This window comes from Athene noctua, chromosome 2 (genome assembly GCF_965140245.1).
Source record: "Athene noctua chromosome 2, bAthNoc1.hap1.1, whole genome shotgun sequence".
In the NCBI taxonomy this organism is placed as follows: domain Eukaryota; kingdom Metazoa; phylum Chordata; class Aves; order Strigiformes; family Strigidae; genus Athene; species Athene noctua.
This window is the reverse complement of record NC_134038.1, coordinates 103,566,974-103,592,702: the sequence shown is the minus strand read 5'-3', so window position 1 is coordinate 103,592,702 and position 25,729 is coordinate 103,566,974. Positions and strand designations below refer to the sequence as shown.

Sequence of the window (25,729 nt, the reverse complement as noted above, 5' to 3'; positions counted from 1 at the left end):
CCAGGCAGAAATGTTGTATTTCAATCACTTTAAATCAAATCTTGCTGTGAAAGCAGCAAAGGGAGTCAACCATAATCTTTGTTAGGAGGTTGCACTCAGAATTATTTGAAATGAGTGCTGGTACACAAGCCAGATACCTTTCAATATCAAAAGCATAGCCATAATATATCAGGTATCATTTTATGGGGTGAATTTTAAATACGTTCTATATGTTGAATCATATATTCACATACTGAACTCGACAACACATTTAATGAGTAGCCCAGGTGGCTACTGTAGATTTTGATTTAAAACAAGATTGCCAAGACCAAAACCTATTTGCCACATTGAAGTCTCTTTGGGTGCTCCCTTTAGATCACTTCAGCTGCCCACTATTACCAAAGCAGAAAAATGTCATATATAGGATATATATTTATATAAACTCACTGACTGTTTTTTTCCATCTATACTCTGCAGTATAGATGGTCTATATTTGGAGATACTCCAGACCAAAAGGAATTAATATTGCTTTGATCCCATAAGCTGAAACCAAAAAATTTCTGTTTATACCTGGTCCAGGATTGCTCTACATATATTAAATACATAACTCAAACCTCCTCAAAGTGGTAAACAAGCAACCAGAATTTTACCAAATATCATCTGGCATAATGAGTTAGGTGTTTTATTTGTCTGGTAGTCCCATAAATATGCTAGATGTCCATACCTCACACTTCATAAGTACTTCCAGGTAAAACTTACATCATTAAATAGCTACAAAACACCGTGAAGATACACTTTTTTAATGGAGTGATGCTTTGTGAATTTAATTTTTAATGTCATTAAAATAGTTAATTACTCTAAAATTACTTTAGGGATGAGGGAAAGATTTGGTATACTTAGAGTAGCAGTCAAGGAGAGATCAAGTACATCCAATTTCTCTGGCTTTCATATTGTTCACAGGTGCAAGGATTGAAGAAATACTGAAAAGAAGTTTAAATCAGGCTGTATGAAGGGATCTGAACTGAATCAGTGAAACAACAAATTGTAAAGAGGTAGAGCAGCAATCTACTTAAAAAAAAAAAAAAAGAGTAACTGTTCTTACTCATGGGTATGATTTAATATTCTGGTTTTCAGAATACAGTCATAAAGAACAGATATCCCACCCACTCCTCCAACAAGGAAAACACTTAAAGGTGGATATGATGCTAACAAGAAACAATGGCGATGGTGTACAAGCTCCTATTCCTGAAAAAATCAAGCACATGAAAAGTGACTTGCTTCTGTTTGGTATGAGGCACTCTGCAAAACCCTTTCTCCCTTATCCCACAGTTATGGCCAAGGGTCTGAATGAAATTGCAACAGGCACAAAGGCATTGCATGTGTGGGGTGCTTTGCCTTTTCGGTGCAGGTCTCAGTGAACAGCACCTACTGGGGCACCAGGAGTAATTACTGGTGGTTTCCAGTCAGTCACCACAGTGGCCAAACTGCCCTTTGAGACTGTGAGGCGGCCCAGATGTTATCCTTCCATAACTAATAGGTGAGCACGAGAAGGGGATTTTTTACTGAGACAGGATGAGTTGATTAGATAGTTGCTGCAGAGGGTAAGTTGACATTAGATGTGGCTTCAAGTTCTTACTCTGGCCTATGGGTGGGCTGCTGCCACTCAGAGCGGTCCCGCTGCACTCCTCGACCCGCAGCAACAGGCATCCTGCCCCACTCGTGGGCTGGACCGAGCTATTGGATGTGGTTCCATGAGATGGCCCAGTGGAAAACTATGTGGGTTTTGCTATTTTTGGCAGGTTTATTTTCCATTCAGCCTGCTCTGCTGTTCCATAATCAATTGATATGATGCAAAGAAAGGAACAAGAAGATGTGGCTAAGGGCAAGACAAATCAAGGCCACTCTTTCTATGGGAGCCTGCAGTTACATCAAACTAAATGTAATGTGAAACCAATGTCTGCACTGGTGGTTTTAAAGGTGCCTCCATGAAATGCATTTAGCATAGACCTAAACGGGCTTCTGGCCTGACTCACAGCTTCGTGCTCCTGTGTTGTGTGCCTGAGGCATGCTGGGGCTCTGTGTGGTCTGAACAAGGGTCTTGGCTACCACAAGTCCCACAAGACACACTTCCTGCCTTTAGCACCTCTGCCTCATACCTTCTCTCTCAACTGTCCAAATATTGAAAAAAAATAAGAAGACAGTAGTAGTCTACTCCTGATTTCTACAAGGGCTTCATTTTATCAACACAAACCATAGAACGGATGACCTTTTCTTCAGGTAGTGAGATAAGGCACAGACAGGAAAGGACAGCTCATGTGGGTTATGCTCCATCAGTGTGACCCCTGAGACAAACCTAAATATCAGTTTAGACATAGAAAAGGGACTTCCTCTGGTTACCATTTCTGATTACCACCCTTGGAGCGAACTGGTGGTGTTTAATTTTTTGGAACTACGTAAGTTGTTTTTTTTTTTCTATTATATATTGTTATCATGATTGTTATATCTATGAATTCTTTCTTGTTCTGTAATTCTTGTGGTCAGCCACAGAATGATTTTGAGAGCCTGCTGGATGCCAAAGGGAATATCTGGATTTGGCTATCTGAAGAGATCGTCAAAGTCAACTTTAAGTATCAGTGCAGATGTACGTGATGGCTTCTACAATTACTTCTGATTATCTGTGAGATGACTGGGGGGTGTGTGTCTAGAAGAGGGGATGGAAGAGAGATGGGGGTTAAGACTAAAACATTTATGCTTTGTCAGAGAGAATGAGCATTGACTGAAAAAACCTAAAATATCTCTCTCTCAGACCACATGGCAGCAAAGTTCCTCTGTTCCTCCAGTAGAAACCTGAAGTAGACGTGGCACCCTCTGCCCCTGAGCCACAGTTCCATCTTTCCGTCAGAGATCAGCTGAAGAAAGCTTTCATAGTGCTGTCAGAGAAGTGGTTGATGGATTTTGGAGAGGTAAGGCAGAAAGACTGCCCATTTCTTGTGCTTTTCTAGAAAGATAGCTATGGACTAGATTTTAGATTTTGTATGTATTGTCTTCCTTCCATAGATAACTTCTGGTTTCTCTCAAAACCAAAATTTGGGCAGGGGTTTTTGTTTTGGTTTGTGTATATTTCTTGTTTGGCTTGTTGAAATCTTGCTCCTTACACCATAGCTATGTGGTAGAAATGCATGCTATATGAAGAAAACCTCATTACAAAAGATGTGTTGTGCAAAACTTCAGTGAACTGAACTCCTAATGAGAAAAATTCCTTAGACCTGTCTATCATGTAACCAATAATAACTTCTGTTAAGAAAAATAATTTTCTTAGAGTTGAAAAGCAAAAGGCTGCTACTCAAGCTCCAAAACATTCATTTGTAATCCTAATTCAGTGGAGGATCATGCTGTTTAAAATAGAATGACTAAATGTCCTTTTTTTAAAAACAGTTCAGTGAATTGTCTTTAAATTCTCCCTGAAAGACAATTACATTCAGATGTTCCTTGGCACCAACTAGTTTCAATGCAGCCATTTCAAAGGCATTTCTTCTTCAAATAGTGTGGTATGTTATATAAAGTTATGTGGCTATTGGAAGGGAACTCACGTACTGCATTAAGGTGAGGGTCCAGAATACTACTGGGATATTTAGCAGCAAGTGCTAAATCACAGTTCAGTCAGGTCACATAATCAAATTCCAGATTATCCCTTTTATTACGTTCGACTAATAAATCTTTGGAAACTAGATTCTGACAAGTTCATCACAGCATTTTAACTTTTCAGTGGTGCGTGTAGAATACATATACATATAGAATCTCACAAAAGAAAAAAAGCAAAAAAGCAAAAAAAAAAAAAGCAGCACCAAGTCCACAATAAGAATGGAAAAAGAAGTAGTCTTATGTCAGATGCCACCAGACTGAAAAGTTACACTGAAAGACGTGCCTCCATTTTTAATTTGAACCTTCTCAACTGAAGTAGAGCCGTTTATCATTTAGTTCCAGTGAACGGATTTGCACATCAGACGTTTCACTGCATTATGGATGGGACAATGTTAAATATGTTTTCACTGCAGTTCCACAGGTCACTGGCATGGGCATAAGCCAAGACCATATGGTTAAGATTATTACAACATAGCTATCGGTCATGCAGCTAGCTCTATGGCAACTAACAGCATTTAATGCTTAGATAATATGGTTTCATTATCGCAAATGAAATTAAAGAGCCCTTTCCCATATAGAGACAATCCAAGCAAAAGTCCGCACCATTCCACCAGGCTGTTAATTGAACTTTTTTCCACCAGGATTCAAAAGAAGGAGGAGGTTAAGGGAACTCGCTGATATAGCAACATGGCTGAACACAAACCTATGCTGCAGAAGACTTACCATCATCCAGGTACATCTGGTCCAATTCCTCAGGTTCTCGCTTGATCGTTACAGGAATAGGGGCCAAATTATGATTACTTTCCTCATGCAACTCTGGCAATGACAGTGGTTGGGTTGTTGGAGACTCATTTCTGTGAACCTTCGGCAGTTGCTGCTGCTGTTGACCCATTATGGATGAATGAGTTGGACTGCAGGACTGCAAATAGGTTGGCTCTTGGGTAACAGATGGAACTGGAGAAGAGGGACTGTTGGGATAGAGTGTTTGTTGATAACCAAGGGGACAGCTACTGCTCAGATGTTGACTCACCTGCGGCTGCAGCATGATGTGAGATGATTGCTCGGGGGAGCTTGGGTGCACAACTATAGACCTTGGCACTTCCTGTATGGTGGGGACACCTCCAGCAGGCTGCTGAAGTCCAAGGTGACTGTGGCCCGGGTTGGGGATGCACTTGTAAGGAGAGGACGAAAGGTCGTGCAGCTTGGGGCTTGCGTTGGGAGAGGGTGACATCACGGCATTTCTCTGCTGACAGGAGGCAAAGCCAGCCACGAGGCACGAACCAGGATCAGGGGGCATCATGATCTGCTGGCTGTAGTATGGTTTAGAGAGAGGGCTTAAGCCTTGGTTCATTGGTCCACAGGTTTGAGCAGGCTCATAGTCATCTGTGGGTTCTGTTTTTATAATTGGAACTGTTAAAAGAAAAAAGTTTTAAATAAACATGAGTTGCGTATTGGTATGATCAAGTTGGCTTGTGGCTAGGATACCCTTTGCAAAACAAACATCGCCTTGAATAAGACTCTGTGTGTCTTTTGCCTAGTTCTCCCACCCTATAAAAAAAAAAATGAATGAGTCATCAGCACAAGAAAGTCACAGCTGGTTCTAATATTGAAAAGGACTATTTTCTTTGGACTCTCCTCCAGCACTAATGTGCTATAAAAATCTATTTGCAAATAGCTGTGCTTCAGTGGAAGCTTTGGACCCAAGGGCTCCATGGATTTGTAGTAATCAAAGCAAGAATTTTAACTTGGATATACTACTGCATTTCTACGGCTACTGATGGCCCATTTGATAAATGTCTGCACATTCGGTAAACTGGTGCATAATAAGGTAGAGATGGGGCTTTCAGAGTTCAGCAAAAGTAAAATTGCAAAGATACATAACAAGCTAGTATGTACAAGAAGTTTTCAATTATGAGGATATTTTTTCAAGAGTAGGATTTGATTTATTTAGTTTTTACATGATTGTGTTTAATCTTACTGACCAGCCGATGGGTATAAAATATTTGGTTAAGTTGCATCCAACTCTCAGTGATTCTAAGTTGGACCCAAACTGCTAATGCCAGCTCCTGACAAATGTTAACTCAGTCTCTGGCTATCAAGAAAAGCTGACGCCTATTCTACACCTCTGCTTGCTCCACCCATTGTCCCAAAAGAGTCTCTATTTGAGCTGTCAAGCCATGTCTTTAATACCACCAGCACATGGACAGAATGACTGTGAGCATCAACTTAGTCATGACAAATGTAGAGCTGCCTTCTCAAATCAGAGAAGAGATACTTCCTCAAATCAAAGTGTCTTTCTCACATCAGTTTTCTCTCTCAAATCAGAGAGAGGTGCCTTTGCTGCTTCTCCTACAATATATGCAATGCACAGGTAAAAGACACCCACTTTCTCTATCAAGAAAATTATAAATAGGGCCAAGCTAGTCTGTAGATGTAAATTTTCTAGCCAGATGCAACTCTAATGCATACAACAATTGAGTATGGATGCGCAGTGGCATTTCTCTTCCTTCCCAAAAAGAGATCCACAGGAACAGCCGTCGCTTGAAGGTACTGATGGAAATTAACGGTCACACCAGACAATATCTGTCAGAATAACAGAACAACCAACCTGTTGTGACACAAAGTTATTAATGAAACATCTTTGCACAACTCAGTTCAGAGCACATACGTGTTGCATATGTGTTCTACAAATACTCTTACACATTTAGTATGTTCATGTACGAGTCTTTTGAACCCATAAAAATGCACGTGTGTACATGTGTACATATAAAACCTCTTTTAACACTCACAAATTTTGCTGCTGGTGAATGCACTTCACTACCCTTGTTTTACAGCCCCCTAGCCTCTTGTTAACTTCGCTCCTTTTATGTTCTTTTACATATAGATGCCTGCATCACTTGATACAAGATTTCTAGCACCCCTAGTAAAAACATGTCTATATATGTAACAGATGCACAGGTGCTGCTCAAGACGAATGTGGTAAGGATAATGGACTGTCATTGGATTCCTCATAATCTTATTTTCACCTGCTTGTATGCTGCACACTGGCTAGCAGGGCTACTAATGCACTTGGTTGCAGAGAAGCAGATTCCAGGTTCAGTGACAGCTTTATAAAACCAATATCACACCCTTTATGAAAGTGCAAGACCAAAGAAACACACCTAGATAAACATAGCAGCTCAGATATTGTAAGAAAATACCTTTAACAAGTTCCTGAGCTAGCAAATATTCTCACATGTTTTATATTAGGTTCACTGTACTAGCACTAACCACAGCACAGCTGGAAATATGATGGTTGTTGAACACTGAATTTTCCCAATATATCACTGTTATAGAAACACCTGTGCTAAATAATTCCAAGATCAACCACTGGCAATTCAACTCCAATAAACCCTGGAGTTGTCTGACTTGTTATAACCTAGGAAAGGATTATAGACCTGGTGGCAGGCAGGCTGGAGGCTTTAAAAAAGGCAGGTTCCTGATCACAGGCTGATTTTTCATTGTAGCTCTTCTACGGCACATCTTTGCTACTTGATTTACCATGCACTTTTCTGTCACTTTACTTTTAATTTTTTCTTTATAAAAGCAATTGCCATGGGGTCTATTTGCAGGTGCGATTAGTGGCTATGAACAACAGAAATCTGTTTTCATATGTTGCTACACTGAAATACACCTGCCGCAACCAACAGAGGATAACCAGTAAGTCCTACTCTGCACTGGGCAGAAGACTGATGGGTGGAAGGGACTCTATTATAGACCTGTTAGTCCAAAAGCTCTCTTGGAGCTGGTGACAGCAACCAAGGACACTCCTGGCTGCCCATAAATTTGGAGTTAAGAGGGTTTTAATTACAGGACCAGTCAGGGTAAGTCACAATAGCTTGTTTGCTCATGGCAGGTTGGTAGCCAGAGAGGAAAACAAGGAGTGATATGAGATTTAGTGGAACCTCCATTCTATTTGACATATGTTTACATTGTCCCCTTGTATTGCTCTGAACTGATATTGTCTCCATTCCCTTTTTAATGTGTTTTTTCAACATAGTAGAAAAGTCTCCCCTTGCTAAGTATGTATTTTGTTTGTATGCTAATCTCATTACTAGAACATGTATCACACTGAAAGACAGAAAAAGTATTAATGCTGAAATGGTGATGGGATCTGTATCTGACTTTTTAGTGTTTTGCCATTGGTACAGCCATTTAACACCGTGCAGAGTGAACGTACAGATTCTACCAAGCTGGGATGGCAGCCACTCACTCCCCTTTAAAAAAGCGTAAATGTCTTCACAGCGTACCACTTTGGAGAAGGAAGCTCTGTAGGATTTTTTTTTTTTTTTTTCCTGGAGAAACCATTACTAATGATCCAGATGATCTGGAATCAGACCTGCAAAGCTGAGTGTGTCAGCAGAAATATAAAACATTAACACTTCCCTTTCTGCCTTGACCTCAATTTTTGTATTTTACATGAATAACTATATTAATTGACTTGTGGAGGACAGCTATAACATGAATTGCTACATTACAAGAGTTAACAGTGTATTTATGACACTGTATCCTATATCTGCTTCTCCCCAATCTACATAACTTCACTGAGTGGAATTAACAAAGACCAAAAATCTTTGCCAATGTTTATATTTCCAAACTCAACTCAAATGAGCTCTGGGTCTGACCTTCTGGTTATTCTGAAAATACTTTGAATGTGTCAAAAATTAGTGTAAATCACCTTATATTCTTTCTTTAAAAGGACAATGGTTTACTTCCACTTTGCAAATGACTGCAGAGGGCCCAAGGAAGGAGCTGTATTTCAAGGCACACCTTCCAAAACCAATCCAGGAACAGCTTGTACCTGGACTCACTGGCTATCCACTTACCATCACAGTGTCTATAGCGTTACTCAAACAAGTTAAAATACTTGCATGTAATAAGGCTACCAGTTCCTAACACACCCTATTCACTGTCTCACTGACTTTTGTGAGGCCGAGACCCTTAGCTGGGGTGAGCAGCTGCAGCTGACTTAGAGCAGCTGAGGACACAAACCCTACGTGCCCACCTTCGCCATTTTCTCCTAGGTAGGAACCCAGTGGGTTCCTCCAGAGGAGCCAGGGCTGATCACCAGCCAGTCATTGACTATCATTACTGCTTACCTATTGACTCATGTTTGATTAACTGCAAATCTTTACAGACCTGAGGTAGAAAAAGGGGTTTCATGGGGTTTCACTCTCAAATACATCCCTGTGGAGGCATGGTAAGCTACCTGCCCTAGAACATATCCATTACCACCATCACTTACTTGCACAAGTGAGTATTTCACCCAGGGAGATGTGACGTGATACAGACAGTACTCTTAATATTCTCAGGGTTAATATTTAACAGAGAACAGTATTAGCCTGACTAACTTCTAGCTCAAATATTTCAAATCTTAAATGATTTGGTAAAAACCTGCCAACCGAAAGAGACACTCCTAGTCACACAGCAGGCTGGACTGGCAATTAACTGGAAAGCCCTACAGCTGTTCAGAATCTGCAAGCACTTTTAGCAGAAACAGGAGCATTTCTTAAATTCAGCAGAGCCATATCAAATGGCAACAAGCATTCTGTCTCAAAGCTGCTCAGTGGTGCTGAGATAACACCCAGTCTTGCAGACTTTCAGCTGGCTAGAATGAAAAATTGTGACTGAATGCACCACACATTGAGATTTGCCAATAATAAATTGCAGCAATGGAGCCAGAATTTGTGAAATTGTAAACAGAAAAGATGATGCACTCTTTATGTAACACTCAGATTTAAAAGTAATGTTACTCATTTAAGAGACCCTTACCCTGCTGAAGGATCAGGCCCTTGCCATAAAAAGGAAAAAAATGGATGTAAATTTGGTTTGTATGGTGAATTTTTAAATGTCTGTTACCTCACAAAGCATAAGGTCATCCAACAGATGTTTTTAAGTAGTCCCCAATTCTGAATATTAAAATGTGACAGAGCTCACAGTTCTCAATTAGTCTGATAAGCAACTTAATCTGTGCTAATTGCTTTTCAGTGGTTCGACGATGCCTTCTTAGACTCTGGACTCATGTCATTATGTCATCTAATTTAATACGAAGTTCTGAGAACCATGCACTGGCAGCAGCCCTGGCTATAAATCAAAGCTTCTTACTCAGAGAGACCAGGGTTATGACATCATACCGAAGCACTGAGTGGAAGACAATGGTCCTTCTGTGTGGGTCTGAATCTGGGAGAAATATTTCAGCCAGTTCTACAAGCCCACATTTAAATGAAAGGCCTTTCTAGCAGGTAAAAAGTTAATATATCAAACCTTGAAGAAAAATAATAAATCATGCACATTCAGTAAAGGCAGTCAGAAAGTGCTTAAATATATATTATATGTATTTTTTGACAATTCTAAAAAGTCTGTTTGCTTTTACACTTCAGCAATCCAGATGGGTTTTTAAACTTTTTTTTGGGGGGTGCTATTAAAATATGTGAACTGAGAAAATATAATCATATAAATTAAACAGATGTTTATCCTGATTAAGATTAAACTAACAAATTCCCATTTCCATGTAGTATTATCAATGCAGACGTTTATGGCACTATAATATATTTATTTTACCCTTAAGTTTGATTGAACCTATCAAACAAAATAGCCACCTTTCATGGTGCAGACTATGATGTAGTTCTCTGGCACTGGCACACAGATTTTGCTTAGCATATGAAAATCAAAACACTACTTTCTTCATCATGTGCACACACACATTTCTTCAACTTCTGGACTAAACTGTAAGAATTTGGGATGAGACTTTCAAAGAGTCTGAGGAGTTAGGTGGCTAAATCACCATTACTGAGCTGAGCTCTGAAATGCTGTTTGGGCCTTCAAAATCCTCCCCCGTCAGTCAGTTCTGAGCCAGGCAGCACACCCTCTTCACCACGAACCAGACGTTCCTTCAGAAGACGCTGTGCAGGTCATCCCAGCTGTTGCCACCGCTCTGCTGCTGGCTGACTGGAGACACAGTGAAGGATGTGGACACATCCCCACGTACAGTTTAGTTGCTCTGGATTCATGCAAAGACAAAATTCTGGCCACTGCGGCTTGAATCCAGCAGGTTTGAGCAGAGCGAGGACCTCACCCCTTGTTCTGAATCTGAAGCAGTCTGGCGCTGAGGAGAGGCAATGGTCTGTCTCCCCTCAGAATCTATAATCCCCATGTTTTATAACACCAGAGAAGCAGTGGCCAAGCAAAACTTTTTGAAACACCCTGCCAATGTATCTGCAGCAGTGGTAATCTTGGTGACAAGGGACAGGCACTCAACCCCAGGGATATCCTGAGACAGTCACTACAGGGACCTTTGCAGATGCTGTCCATGAACTGGATACTTTTCCCTAGGCACCAATTCAACCAAAACATATTGTAAAGGTCAAGCTACTATCAAGCCTTTGCTTTTTAGTTCATAAAAACAGAGCATGATGACTCAGAAACAAATGGAGCCTCATGCTATGAAGCAGCTGTAAGCAGCACACGCGTGCTATTGCAGCTTTTATCTACACAAGTATCCGAATTCACTCACCCTCCCTCAGTAGTACATTGCTACTGGTACTGCTCATTGGGAGAGCTACCTCTCACTCATGCCTGCCTGCCCTCTTTCAGTTTATGTGTACATATTTTTATGGGATCGGATGCATATGTACAGTTTTATACAAGAATAGCCTCCAGGTAGATGGAAGCCTTGTGCATACATCTCAGCCTATAATCTCAGACAATGCCATTATCTGATTAGAAAGTGCTTTCCAGCTAACTCATTTACTAAATGCTTTTCAACAGCTGTTAAAATATTAGGTTATTCAATGTATATTTATAAGACAGAAGATTATATATGGTAGCCTGGTGCATACACTGTTAAACTGGGTAGGGAGGAGTGGAAGGAAGGTGGAGGGCATTTGGGTTGCATTAGTTTTCTTTCAAAAGAAAATGGGAAAATTCTTAAAAGGCACAATTCATTTTCCACCATAATACCTTATTAAATCTTACAATGTTGAAAAGGATAAATCAAGTCCTGTGGTATGCCTGTCTGGGCTGCTTTACTGCTGCTCCCATGGCGCAGCATCTGGCTCTGCCACTGCCATGAGCTGGAGATTTAACTGTGCACAACACCCAGGCTGCACTGGCCAAGGCCTTCTATGTCATTTCTGACGGTAAAATTCGCTGGGGTGAGGTCTTTTTTGACAATAAGGCACAGCATTACACCCCTAGTGCTGACATTACTCCCGTTCTCCTGACGAGGGGAGGAGAATGGGAAAGCAGGGGCTATGGGCAGGGGTCCTGCAAGGCAGCAGCACAGGGGCAGCCTGATGCTTCTCATCTCTGGCAGTCCTGTGGGAAACTCTTCCCTCCACTCTCTCCAGAGAGAGGTTTGGACCCAGCTGACCTCAGCCATCTCGGCTCTGACATGGTCTTCCTCTTCAGAGATGGATGAAGTTCTTCCCACAGCCAGCAAAACACATTCTCACCCGTGCATTTCACCTCCAGCAGCCATCACCACCACATCCACTCTAGGATCAATCACTGGGCTAGATTAATTATGGTGATCAGCCACTCGAGGAGAACAAAAATAAGTATTTTCTGTAATCCAGCCCATGTAATTCTAAACCCTGTTTTCCCTCACACAAGTTTTACCTTTTGGCTTTTAAGCTAATTGGAAGATCCTAAATCCGCACACTTGCTAACATATGCATGTGAAATCACTGGGAAATAAGGGAGGGAGTCCTGAAGATCTCATGCAAAGGGGTTTGGTGACTGAAACTACAGGATCAGTTTTGTCATCTGAAGGGGGAATATTTGAAAAGGGAGGGCCTGCCAAAAGACAACTTTATGCACTGGGAGTTAACTATTGTGAGTGATCGTTGTTGCTGCGACAGAGCCTGATGGTCAGATACAGTCAGGGACTTCTATACAGTGCAGCTCCACACCTGCCCCAACCTGTGTTGCAGGGACATCACACAGGTAATGCTTCTTCTTGGCCTTCCAGATGAAGATGGAACACTGCACAGTGAGGCAGAGTTTTGTCTCTAAAGATCAAGATGGCTGCATCTGCATGTCGGATGCGGCTGTCTAGGCTCAAGGCCAACAACCAAAACGGGACATCACCTGGATGAAGCATGGGCAGCTCCAGTGGGGACCCAGTGACTGGGAGCAAAAGCACCCCAGGGTGTAATGCTGGTGAGTGTAACGTGTGTCTCTTCTGCTCTGCCACAGACCTTGCTGGCTGCTGGAGGGGAGCAGAGGAACTGATGCACCCGGCGAGGATGAATTCTGTTGATCCTCTTAAATGGAAACTGGACTCTGACACAATCTTGCCTGATTTTTGTTACTCTGATAAATGTCAAAAGTAACAATTGTCTACCTAGCAGCCAAAATGTAATAAACTGTAACAGCACATTGTGTAAAAATGAGCAACCATGATTCATATATTCACCTAAGATAAAATCCCCTGGGGCCAACCATTCCCCACCCTCCCCAGTCCCTCCTGTTGCCCTGCCCTGCAGGCTCTGCAGCAGCCTGGCCGCTCCCTGGGCTGGATGGACACACTTCCAGCAGGTCCAAGGCTTCAGGCCTGGCTTTGCCGTGCTCCATCACCTCACACACAGATCTGGGAGCGCAGCACTGACCGAAGGTGAGCCTAGGTGTAACACACTCCTACTGACCTCCACGGCCCTTCCTCTGGTTCCCCAGGCCAGCTGCCATGGCATTGCTGTGGCCATGTTGCACGTGCCACCGGTGAGGATCCTTTCACAACCCAGGCACTGAATGTGGCCCCGCTTCTCCAACCGCCCCCAAATTACCACCATTTTGCAGACATAATTTTGCCAGCCTCAAGCATGAAAATTCAACGAATACTCTAGAGGTGAGAGGTGGCAGGAGATGATCTGCCAAAGTTGTGCTCAGTCTCCCCTTAGAGTGGCAACGCTTTTCATCCTCATTTTACTGTTTGCTGCTAAGGTGGCCGATGTTGCCTTTTAACTTAGAAAGTGAGCTGTGGGCGGAAGAGCCGAGGTGGAACAGAGGCACGGCTGCTCAATGCAATCACTAGAAAACTGCTGATTGTTCTCATCAGTAGGGCAAGCAGGAGATAATTTTAGAGCAGAGGCAGGAAGTCAGGAGGATGCTGACACCAACGTGCAGTGGGCACTGCTCACCCTTTTCAGAAGCACACCAAGAGCTTCACTTTCACGCCGCCGGGTTGTAAACAATACTAAGGCACATCTAGCCACCACAGGCAGGCTCTCAGCTCAGTTCCATACCCGCACATTCAGAGGACCTCCATCCCCACCAAGTCACTTGTCTGCATGGCTAGCTTTCCAGAGGAGCTCAGCACCCTGGGGGCTTCTGCAGGTGCCTGCAGGGAGGCAAAGAAACTGCAGAAAAGCTGGCTGAGTGAAGGCTTGGAAAATCTGGCCCTGTGGGTGCCAAAAGGCATCTCAAAATAAAAGTTGCCCAGCATATCCATGCCATTTTAATAAATACTAGAAGTAGTGAAATGATTTTTTAATAATGCTTTGACAATTAAGAAGCCTGACAGAAACAGAAACCAGAAATACTTTATCATCAACTCTTGCAAAAACGTATTTTTCATTCCAGTAAAAGAAACACATCAACTTTTCTTTTTCCATCTTATTAAATATTTCCTAGACAAACTGGCCTGTCTTTGCTTAGTCAAATATCGCTACTTGTCTAAAGAAAAATCAAAGAAAAGCTTTTATATGTTCACTGTTCTTGATATCAATATTCGTTAGATGACAGAAATCATAGAGAGCATTCACTACTATCTGCGAAAAATAAGTTCTTGAATACATTTCCTCTGTTTTGATGTACCTACTTAAAAGGAATCTGAATAAATGGAGATCTAACCCTTATCATTCAATGTGTTGGTTAAAGTCTTCTGAGCTGGAGAACTCCTTCAGCTTTCTTAGCAGATGAAAGCATAAGATTTGGAACCACAGCATACATGTCTGGTTGCTTGTGTGCTTCTTCAGTCTCTCCAGATTAGTTTATACCTCAAATGCTACTGCTTACACCTAGTGATTTCAGAAGACGACTGCTCCTGTTTGAAATGCATATATGGGCCAATGGTGTAATAAATTCATAGAAGCAAAATGATACGCAGTCATAAACAGAAATGAAAACAAAGCGTTTTTCTAGAGGGTAGGGTTCACAAACGCAAAGTTCACCAATGGTTTTCCAAAATGTTCTGCTGTACAAAACAGAGCCGCAGAGCGCGTCTGCACAGAGCTGCAGTAGTGGAGGAACTTTAAAAGCTGAATATCCAAGGGTCTGCTCATTGTGCTTTGCTCAGACTCCTGACTGCAGCGTCCAGTCCTGCGCTTTCCTCCTCACATTTTGATGGGATGTGGCACTGCGAAACTTAATAGTACTTACCATATAAGCTGCAGGAATTCACCTGTGCCAGAATGGTACAGAAACTACCTATATTTCTGTGCCAGGCATGTCTGGGGAGGAGTCTCAAGAGCCTACAGTCTGCACGCTCCAGGACAAAACTGATATGCAATTGCTCAGCGATGTGTAATATTGAAGCAATACTAAAAAAAATGACATTACAGTCATTTCTGTACAATATAGGCTAATACAGGATTCGGAGATTGCTCAAATTCGGCAGAACAGTAAATCAAAATTTCAATTAAAAGAGGATTACGAGTACTTATGTTTACGGTCTGTCCCAAGCCAAAGACTTAAGCAAGTCCTTGTTCCAGACCTTGGCTCTCATTTGTGAAGTCTCTATTTTCTGTTTTGTTTTGTTATTTAAACTTTTCATTTACAGAGCAGTAAGATTTTAATTTTTACAGCATTTTTTTTCTTTCTGAGGCAGGAACTCATCTTTACCAAGTAAGTCCCTGCCCTACAAAACACTTCAAGCTAACACAGAGGAAAAGTACAATCCTGTCATATCTCTGCAACACGGGAGGTTTATGGTGGTGAAACCGTAACAGTCTGCTGGAGAGGGCAGCTTGTGCTGGCTGTGTGTCACAGAGCTGTACTCCATGGAGACGCTATAGGACCATCCACAGGAGGTGGGATGAGTGAGGCCACGTGTCCCTGGATCCACTGGCTGTTTTCCCCTAGGGAATGAGGAGAAATAGGAGCTACAGGAAAAAAACCCTATTGCTCTGCAGTCTGGGTGGGAGCCGCACAGTGAGCCCGTGGCTCTCCCGCTGGTTCCATTGTCTGCATGTGCCCACACCCACCCCAGGAGCACAACCAGTGGGCTCACAGAATACTTAGGCTTTAGTCCATACACGGTATTTTGCTTTGGCACAGTCCAGTTGATCTCTAAAATGTATGTCTAATATGTGTCATGCAGCTTTTAAAAGATCCCTCACACAGAAATACCTGCAAAATCATGGTGGGCACTGAAATGTTAGTAGTTGGACTAGTCCTAAAGCACAGAGAAAAAGCAGCAGCTTACAGGATACCATCTGATTTGTGTAAAACCACATCTTAAACTCGATGATCACTCTGACATTTGCTTCTCAAAAACCTACACACCTCCCATGTTCATGGGATTTGTTTAAAAAAGAGACAATGTGTTACCTGGACTAGAACAGTGCTTCTCTTCTCTACATTTTTTACGCTGTTCACACAGTGGTTTGTGACTCAAATATTTTTTCCTTCATGAGCTAAGCTTTGGTTTTCTACAGTGTCTTAAAACATAAAAAGAATGTTGTGACTGAAATCAAATAAAGCAGAACACCCTAAAATGAATCCTAGAAATACAGCAGTGTAAATGACTGTTTCAGTCATTGTGTATGGTTTCTGAATACACAGTCAAGGTGATCATATCTATCTTTGAAAGGCATGATGGAAAAAAACACCAGCAACATAAGGGCAAAGTCTTACAGCTACAACACAGGTATAAGAAAAACATACTATACTACTAATTCTGATGATTGCAGAAGCATGTTCCCTCTTACCACAGTTATGAGAGAGTTTGCAAAGAATGTAAGACATTTTTCAATTACCTATATACACATATATATATATATATATATTAAGACATTGTGAATGGAGAACCAAACAGCAATGGGGAGAAGCCATATTCACTATGAATACCTGCTACCCTTTACCCTACACTGGTGTTAAATTTTTTCTTTCAGGATTCCCTACACTGAAACAAAAAGATTTCACATGAATTTAGATCAGTACAGAAGACTAAACACGATTATCAATGTTTTCAACAATTATCATAATTAAAGATGTCTTTGCAGAATAAAGCCTATGCTGGTTCTCTGTTGCCTGCCACTAGGTAGACATTCCTATCTCTTCACATCAAATGAACCGTCAAATGTTTCAAACTCAGAATGGTGGTGGCATAAACCAACTTTGCAGCAGTGAATACTACTCCTATGGCTTGGAATAAAGTGGTTAAAAATGGCCTATGTAAAGGCTGGAGAGGAAAGGTGCTGCTTAATAAATAGAAGGTAACAACAGGCATGTATCTGAAATACTTATGAGGGTAACTTGGGTGGCAAGGCAATACCTGTTGACCTCCGCAACAGATTTTTGTTGCTGAAAAGTGTTGTGCAAGAGAATAACAACTCTTTTACTTTCCAATTTAAGAAATGAACAGTCTTTAAATATACACAGACATACCCACTGGGGATAATGTTTGCATAAGTAGGCTGATTCAGTGAAGCATAGATACGTAGTACATACACAATAAGCAGTCAGTTGCCCATGTCAGGTTTCCTGCACTTTTATTTTAAATTAAAGTCCTGATAAAAGTCTGAAGTGCAGGCAAGCTAACTGGGTGAAATTCCAAATGTGTATTTTATGGGATTTCACCTGCAAAAAGTTGGCAGGTCTCTTCAAGCCATGTGACATGACTCAAGTAGTGCTTTGTGGGAATTTCCCTCAGAAGGACTATTTTCACTTGGAAAGTCTACAAAAAAGCACTAATCTAATAATTCTTCTAATTCTTCTTCTTTCCAAAAAACCAACAAAACAACCACCCTTTTTTCCTACTTTCCCCAAAAGTTCTTAGAAACAGAGCCATTAAAAAAAAAAAATAATCTAAATTTATTTGCTACTAAAATCTTCATACAAGCCTGCCTGGAATTCCACTAGCACGAGTGACTTTATTGTCACTTCACAGCCACCACCAATATAAGCTTCCAAAAAACCTGGCACACGTGTTCCTGAACATTTCCTATACATGAAGCATTTTGTATGAAGCACTCCGATCTCTATCCACATTGTGCTCTTCATGGCTACCCAAGAGTGGCATCAGCCTGGGGTGCTATTTTGACCCCACACAAGACAGCAAAGTACAGGATGAGTGGAAGGAGAATCCCCACACCACCTCCAGCTCAGAGCCCAGCATGCTTACAATGCTGTGGTGCAAATTCAGAAGCATTATTCAAATGCAGCGTACCCTTTGGGCCACAAAGTCAGACTGAGGGTTGATAACAACTTAGCAGAGAGCTCAGCGCATTCACAATTTATGGCTACACACGTGAGCTTGTGTTGGGGCTCTTCAGCTCTCAAAAGCAGAAGAAGTGCTTGTTCCAACAGGCCTCTGCCACCAATACAGAACAAAATAATCTGCAGAGGTCTCTTGTGTGGGCAGCAGAGAGAAAGACAGCTCTCAAGGTTTGATTCTCACTCTCATTTTATAGCAGCAGGTATACCTCCAAATTACTCAGGTTACTAAAGAATTACCAGAGCCATATATCTTTCTAAGTAATCATCATTATCTCTCATTTTTACTAGCAGAGATAAGGAATATATTTTGTTACCATTAGCAGGAAGATAGGTGAAAAGCTGGTACTGGCTTCTCTTTCTTTTTCCATTGCAGACATAGAAGTTGACCTGAACAGGGCTGGTAATTCTCTGATTGCGGAAAGGTGGTATCTCAACCACCAACGAATTCTGAAAAAGCAAGAAATCAGAAAGTCAAGGCACAACTAAGGCAGTCGAGCTGTAAAATAGTATCCAGATGTTAACCCTGAGGAGGATGTGCCTGGGCTCACAAGGAGGAACATACTCTCTGCAGGGGAACTGGTGGGCTTCATGGGCAGGGATGGCCTCCCGCCCACAGTGTCTGTGCTAAGAGCTCCAGACATAGGGAAAGAAGATTTTAGCATGGCTCAGGTCTTTACAAAATCACTAGCCTTTCACCTCTTCCCTTTGGACAGCAAATACAATGCTGCATATGGACAAGGCTCTATCCCTCCTTCCTCTGACAAGAAGCTGGGACCACAATCAAATTGTGGTCTTTAACTCAGCAGGAGAAAGTACAACTGCTTGGCTGGCAGGTCATGCCCAGTATATCTCACCCTAACACAACTTCCTTTCAAAGGAGAATTAGGACAGGCATATGATTATTCAAACATTTCAATTTTCCACAGTGAAGTGTTTTTTCATATAACAACTTGTGAACTTTTAACCATGCTAGTTTCTGTGGAGATCTCACAAGGACATCTAGTGCTACAGGAAGAAGGGCTGGAGAGAGTGTAGATAATCCTCCACTGTCCGAAACCAAATGCTGCAACATGGGGCTAAGGAATGACTTAGCTGCTAGGGCATCAGCTTGCAGAAATGCACAGTGAAATCTGCTATGACCATCAAAACCTCCCTTGGCACTTTTTGAACGAATAAAAGGGAACGCTCATCTTAGCACTTGGCCTGCATTCAGCTGAGGTCTTTAAATTGTTTGTCTGCATGTCTCCAGCAGGTTTGCAGCTTACAAACTGTTGTATATTCCTGCAGAGATGGAATAGTGGCCGTATTTCCCACTTACAGTCATGGCTGAGGAAGCCACACTTCTCCAACCAGGGGGCTGATCTCCTGTGAGGGGACTCACATTTCTTCTGCCGAAGGGAGACGAAAGCCAAGGAAAATGATCAGAAATTGCTTTGGGAGCAGAGGGAAGAACTGACCCAGCAAGACAGAAGATGAGCAGACAGGGCTGGCCCATCCTGGACAATGAAAAAATATTTTCCAAATGGTCTCCCCTACTTTTGGGACAGCTTCCAACAAAGGCTTTTTACCCCATGCTCCCATTAAAGAAAGATTTCCAGGAGGGGAGGCCTAAGTAGTTGTTCTGTTTCAGTGCAGAGACACAGTGCCAAAGCCTTGGAAATCCCTCTTTAGTAACAGTGCTAGAGAAGGCAATATATATTTTTCATCTTGATGTTAAAATATTTAAGTCAGACTTACTGGCTTGCACATTTCTTTGTCGGTTTTGGCTTCCATTTCCCACACATGGTGACCATCTAAAAGACAAAAGAAAGAGATATCTAGTTCCATCCTTTTTTCCTCTCCCAAGCCTACAAAAGAATGACTTTTACAAAAAAATCTCTTTGAAGGGGCACTGCATATATGAAAACCAGCTTTCAAAACACATTGCCCCAGTGCTGCCCAACCAGGAGGCCATCCGGGTAACCTGCAACGGGAGTCCACTTATGCTTTTTTGAAGAAGGGAACCAGAATCGAGAGCGCAGGATACCGAGACAGGGGAAAGCCACCAGGAGTTTATTCTGCCACTAGTTTATACAAAATATGCAACTGTTCTACACCTTAGTTTCTCAAACTTTCACACAAATATACTGCTACCTATAAGGCCTTTTGATCACTACCTATGCAGTAAGTCATATTCAACATTAATATTAAACAAAACAAAAAAGGTAATATTAAAGAAGCTCTTCAATCATGCAGTAGTTCATTTTAATATACTCCTAGTCTGGTTTGTCATAATTCTGATGCTTGGATCAAAAGGCTAGGCCATAGGCTGGGAAACATACCTTTTGACTCCATTTTAAAGTTGGTTTAGCTCAGCTACATTTTTCTAGAGCTGCTTCTAGTGCTGTGTTGGATCTTCCTAATTTACTGTATTCCAGTTCTCAAGCAAACATAGGTTTAAGCCACAGCTATCATTTTTTTCTGGGGACCCATCTTTGGAAGAAACTTTTTGTCTGGTCATTTTTCCTGCACCTCACTGATACAGAAGTCATTGGTCAATAAGAGGGTTTTTCTTCTTCCTTGTGGCTTCAAAACTCAACAGCAAAGAAATTAGAAAAATAATGCAAAACGTAAGGTTTCCATTCTGCAGGCCTAGGAAAACACAAATGTGTACGAAAGGCCACAGGCAGACTGCTGTCTAAGTTGGGCAGTGGGGACACATGCAGCTTCATGACTCCCACCATTGTCAGATGTCACCGGAATGAAAGGGAAAATGAGACTTTATGTCATCTCTTTTGTATATTTATTGCAGCATAGGGACATGCAAATGCAAATATTAGTTATTTTGAACTTCGTCACATAGACATGGGCCTGACTTAGAAAAACAGCTCTCAGCAAGGTAAAAGAGTGAATGCACTTTTTCTTCTCTCTTCGCTTTCATGGCCAGGATGGAGGTGACGCATTTAGAATGGCCTGATTTATTACAAATGTCTGTAAATAGTATTTTTGTGTACAGCTGTCCTACTGTGAAAGGAATGCTGCTGAGGGACTAGCCCTGGCGATTGTTTTAACGTCCATAACGTATGGAAAGAAGTGTAATGTGAAAACTGCAGCACAAATAGCACAATGGATTTGGCAGGTCTTTCTGTAGGAAACAATTAGCAGATCTACCCTTAGTTTCTTCCTACTTTTTAAACTGTGACACTGTAAGAGGAATCCCTTTAATTGGTACTGCCATGTTCGGCTGGGGGTAGAGAAGGAACAGCCAGACCGTGCTCAAGTCTCCTCAGCGATTCCTTTTGAGAGTGCCAGAATTGAAGCAGGCTTCTCGGGAGGACTGGCGATCACTTCACAATTTATCCAACAGATGCTTCCCCCAAGCCGTCAGTAGAAAAAAACCTGACCGAAATTCGGCAAGCCGGGACACATCCCTTGTCTGGGAGCAGCCTACTTTATCTCCCGCCCCCTCCCTATAGAGCCTCTGTAGCCCTCCCTTCCCTGCCTGCTTCCCCCCCTCCATTAATTCATTCAGTTGTAAAAGTAACACAACACTGACGCTATCACACATTTTGCAAAGTCTAGGAACTTCTGCTTTGTAAGAGGCTTGTTGGTGGTTGTTTTTTTAAAATCTACAGACGTCCAGACTAGTAGTTAACATGTGTTCAATTTGCCTTTGTAAACGGATTACCAGAAGTTCAGGTTTTTTGCTATGTTTAATTTCTGCTTTGCAAGACGAATGATCTGATTCAGGTTTCTGTTTTTTATTTCCTGCCGATACTTCAGTAAAATTCAAAATGACTCCATCTCTAGCTAATCTTTCAATTACTTCACGCAGCACTGCCTTTATGCACTTTTGAAATTTTTGTGATGACAAAGAGAGTTTGTTCAGAAATATTTTAAATGCTGTAATCTAAACTATTAGGAAAATAAAAATCCAGAGCTGTAACTCGTCTTTGGAAGCTAATAAGAACAATACGGGTTTCGCTCCAAGAAATTCCCTTGAGACTGTCCAGACCATTGCTGCTCCGTGACTGAGGAGAAGGGGAAGAGAGGGAAGAAGTAGGGAACAGACAACTCATTAACAGCTAGTGACATTTCTTTTAACAAAAACACAGGGAGGAAAAGTTGTTATGAAGCTAGAGACAAAAAAAAAAAAAAAAAGACAAAAAAAAAAAAAAAGACAATTCCTCATATTACGTCTGGTGAACCAAGAGGGAAATCTCAACGCCCACGGACTGGGACCAGCTCCAGGAGGGAAACCTTAGACCACTACGTCAACCTCTTACAGTAAACATGTTTTGCAGGTTTATACAGTTCAGTTGAAATTAAAAAAAGAAAAAGAAAAAGAAAGAAAGGAATAATGGCTCTGGAATGGTTTGTGGGAGCCCAAAGCATTAAGACAATCTGCCTACGCTGGAGAAAACGGTTTTGCCCCCAGTGCCCATACGCCAGGGACCCTGGTGAGCAGGCGGGATGCCGCCTCCCGTCAGCGTGTGCTGGAGGAGCGAGGGCTGCTCGACCACAAAAGTTTCCATTGTACGCTTGCCACATCTGCAGCAGCCCGCCTGGTTCGGGGCCCGAGGCAACTCCCTCCTGGCTGCCGGCCAACCAAAGTACACCAGAGCAATTTATACCTTTCCAAAATGCAAATAATTCAAATTACAGACATAACACAAAGCTGAAGCAGACACATTTCAGGCATTCCCGTTAAAGTTTACTCTCTGGAATTACCGTACCCAAATGGGCAGTTGTTATACTGGGAGGTGGGGAGACAGAGACAGGAGAGGAAGGAGAGGAGGAGGCAGAGAGGAAAAGGGAGAAGGGAGAAAACGTTTTTTTCCAAAGGTCTTATTTCATTCCTTTTCATTTTGCTATTTACTTTTACCAAGTCATAAGTGTCTTCTCCAAACCAAATGCCTGGCTTTGTCTTGGTGTTTTTAAAATTTATACTGCAATATTTTGAACAGAAAGACATCTCTTTAAATAGCTAAAAAGTTGTCTCAAGGTGTTATACTGGGTTTATTTTGTGGTTTGTTTTTTTTTTTTTTTTTACAAAAGTGAAATAAAATCAAAACATCCACGCACAGAACCGCAGGGCAAAAGCCCTGGGGAGTCCCTGGAGGAGTGTCCTGCTCCCCCAGTGCCAGCAGCAGCAGCAGCTGACCTGACAAAGCTAAGGCTTCATCGGGGGACCCGTGCCAAGGGCTGGAGGAGCAGCCCTCAAATCCCTCTGAAGAGGCAGTGCAGGAGCGCAGCAGTGCTGGGGGAGCGAGGAACCCTCCATTCCACACAGGCTCCCTGACAACGCCCGGGCTGGGCGCTGCACTGACAGGTGGCCACTAGCGTTGCCACCAGCTGAAGACACCGAGTTTTGTCAGGAAGCCTGATATTTACAGATGGATCGCTGCTATTTATATCCATCCCTGCTTTGGGTGCACTTCACCACCAGCAGCTTCAGCCTCTTTTTTTTTTTTTTTTCTGGCGCTGTGACACTCGGAGCACCTGGGATTGCTAATGACAAAAATACCGCGAACCTACCACGTTATGTGGGGTAGGATTTTCAGCTTTGCAAAGCATAAACACCCCGTTTTAACAAGCAGCGGCTCAATGCTGAATGGGTCTTTGTAGTCTGCTCTTATCAACCACTGCTCCAGCGTTAAAGGAAACTGCGCACAAGTCCAGAAGTAAAAATACTCTAATTCATCAGGGAATTCCCTGCAGTATGAGTCACTAAGCGGCTTCCCCACCACACCCAGCTACAAGATTTCCACATAAAAAGGCACTGTAGAGGCCTGTTTTAACACAGAAGCAGCGCTAAAAAGTAGTTGTGTAAATCCAGCGGCATCAGTTATTCGCACATAAAGCCTAGCAGACCACAACATATGGATTTTCTTCATGGAAGAGCAACACAAAGAGCTGTAATGACTTTCCACAGAAATTTTTCTACTGTCTTCCCCTCCTCGTTGCCCATCAGGGTACATCCCCCAGGGCTTCCAGGGCTGGGTTTATCTTCGTACCCCAGGGAACTGCAAGCATAGTGCCAGGGGTTCACAGGCTCACAACAGTCAAACCACCAACATAACTTTCATCACAGACCCATGGATGCCAGAAAGGGGAAAGAATATATAGTACCAAAAAACCCCAAGCCTTGAAACTCAGGAGGGTATAACATCTGGCAACCACTTAAACCTTGCCTCTATGAAATGGGCATAATGGGAGCATTCAGATACATTTAAGTGATTTCACTTCACTATAGGAGGTTAAAACAGTCTATATTCTTTAGTAGTCCTCTGTTCACTTGCGATATGAGAAGAATAGACTTTATCTAGGATTTCACTGCCTGTACACAGCATACGTTTTATACTCTTGCAGCCTGCGGCTCAACAGTTTGCACTAGCTGGACTGTAAATCTGTATTTACATTCATATATTGCAAGTAAGATGGTGAAGCTAGCTCTACCCTCCCAAAGGAACCCACTACTTGATTAATGTATTGTGAGATTACCCTGAACAATAATGCCTGTATTACATCCCAGATTCATTTAACATGTGCACAACAGGCAGGGTGCAGATTCAATGCAGAATGATCATACAGTGTAATTTTCAGGTACTCTGCAAAGGTTGTCTACCTTCTTATTCTGCCTTGTCAATGTATATTCAAATCCCTCAGGAGTGAAGGATTTACAAGTTTTCAATTTGCACCCTAACCCCTTTTCCCTGGGAATACACTCACAGTGCTGAACACGTCCAGAAGGAAAGGATGGCTTTCCAGTGAGAGAAGAGATGAAGACTAAGGCAAAGTCTTGTCATTCAGACTTAAGAGTCATCCAGTTTTGTGCAGAGATGCTATCAGCTTCCAGGCCAGGTCTACACCTTGTCTGGCAATGAAAGAGGTGAAGAGGCAGCTCTGTTGCTTGGAGGAGAGCACTCCCCATGCCAGTCCTGGGCATGACCCACTGGTGGTGTCTCACCTGCCAGTGGATAAGCACTGGCATGGGTGTACTAGTGACAGATTTCGCTTCAGAGCCTTTCAGATCTGGGGATGTCACAAGGAGCCAGGGCACTTTTCTAAGCTGGTCTTGCAGGTATCTTGCTGTGAACCGCTTTTCCTCAGCTGGACACCAGCAAGCTCAATAATCTGTGGGTGGGAGTCTCTGCCTGTGTTTACACACCAGTGTATGTTTTAAAGATATTTACAAGGGCCGGGCTATAAGGATGAACCAACACCAGCCAAGCAGTCTGCCAGGGAAGATGGGGCAAGAAGAGAGCAAGAAAACATTCAGAAATGCAGAGGCAGTGGAAAGTTAAGTATCTGCAATGTAAGTGCTCAGGACCTTTCTTCCAATCACCTCAGTGGCACTTCACTCTCCTGAGATCTGCCTTCTCTCAGGGCTCTGTGAGGAGCAAGATGTCTCCTGGGGGTGTGTGTGCCCAGAGCCACCTGCAGAGGAGCTCCACCTCCTGCTGCTGCTCCTGCTGGTCCCATGACCTGCCTGCTGCCCAGCACCCTGTCCTGAGCTGCCTCCCCAGCCACCTTCATCTCCCCTTTGCTCTTCCACTACTTTTGCTATGAGACCACACAGCTGGTCTGATTTTAACCTACTTTATTCCCCTATTCCTTGCCAGGAAAACTTTCAGTTCTTCCCTGTTCT

The 25,729-nt window shown here is 42.4% G+C and overlaps 1 protein-coding gene across 1 annotated transcript in view; it reads right to left on the bottom strand.

Moving 5' to 3' along the window:
- Nucleotides 1-25,729, bottom strand: part of NFATC1 (nuclear factor of activated T cells 1) — a 111,594-nt gene that overhangs the window by 28,409 nt on the left and 57,456 nt on the right. The window contains exons 8-10 of the mRNA XM_074899761.1: nucleotides 19,837-19,892; nucleotides 18,414-18,546; nucleotides 4,345-5,031 (exon numbers count right to left, since the gene is read on the bottom strand). Of these exons, the coding sequence (XP_074755862.1) occupies nucleotides 4,345-5,031; nucleotides 18,414-18,546; nucleotides 19,837-19,892 (876 nt within the window). The remainder of the gene's footprint in view (nucleotides 1-4,344; nucleotides 5,032-18,413; nucleotides 18,547-19,836; nucleotides 19,893-25,729) is intronic.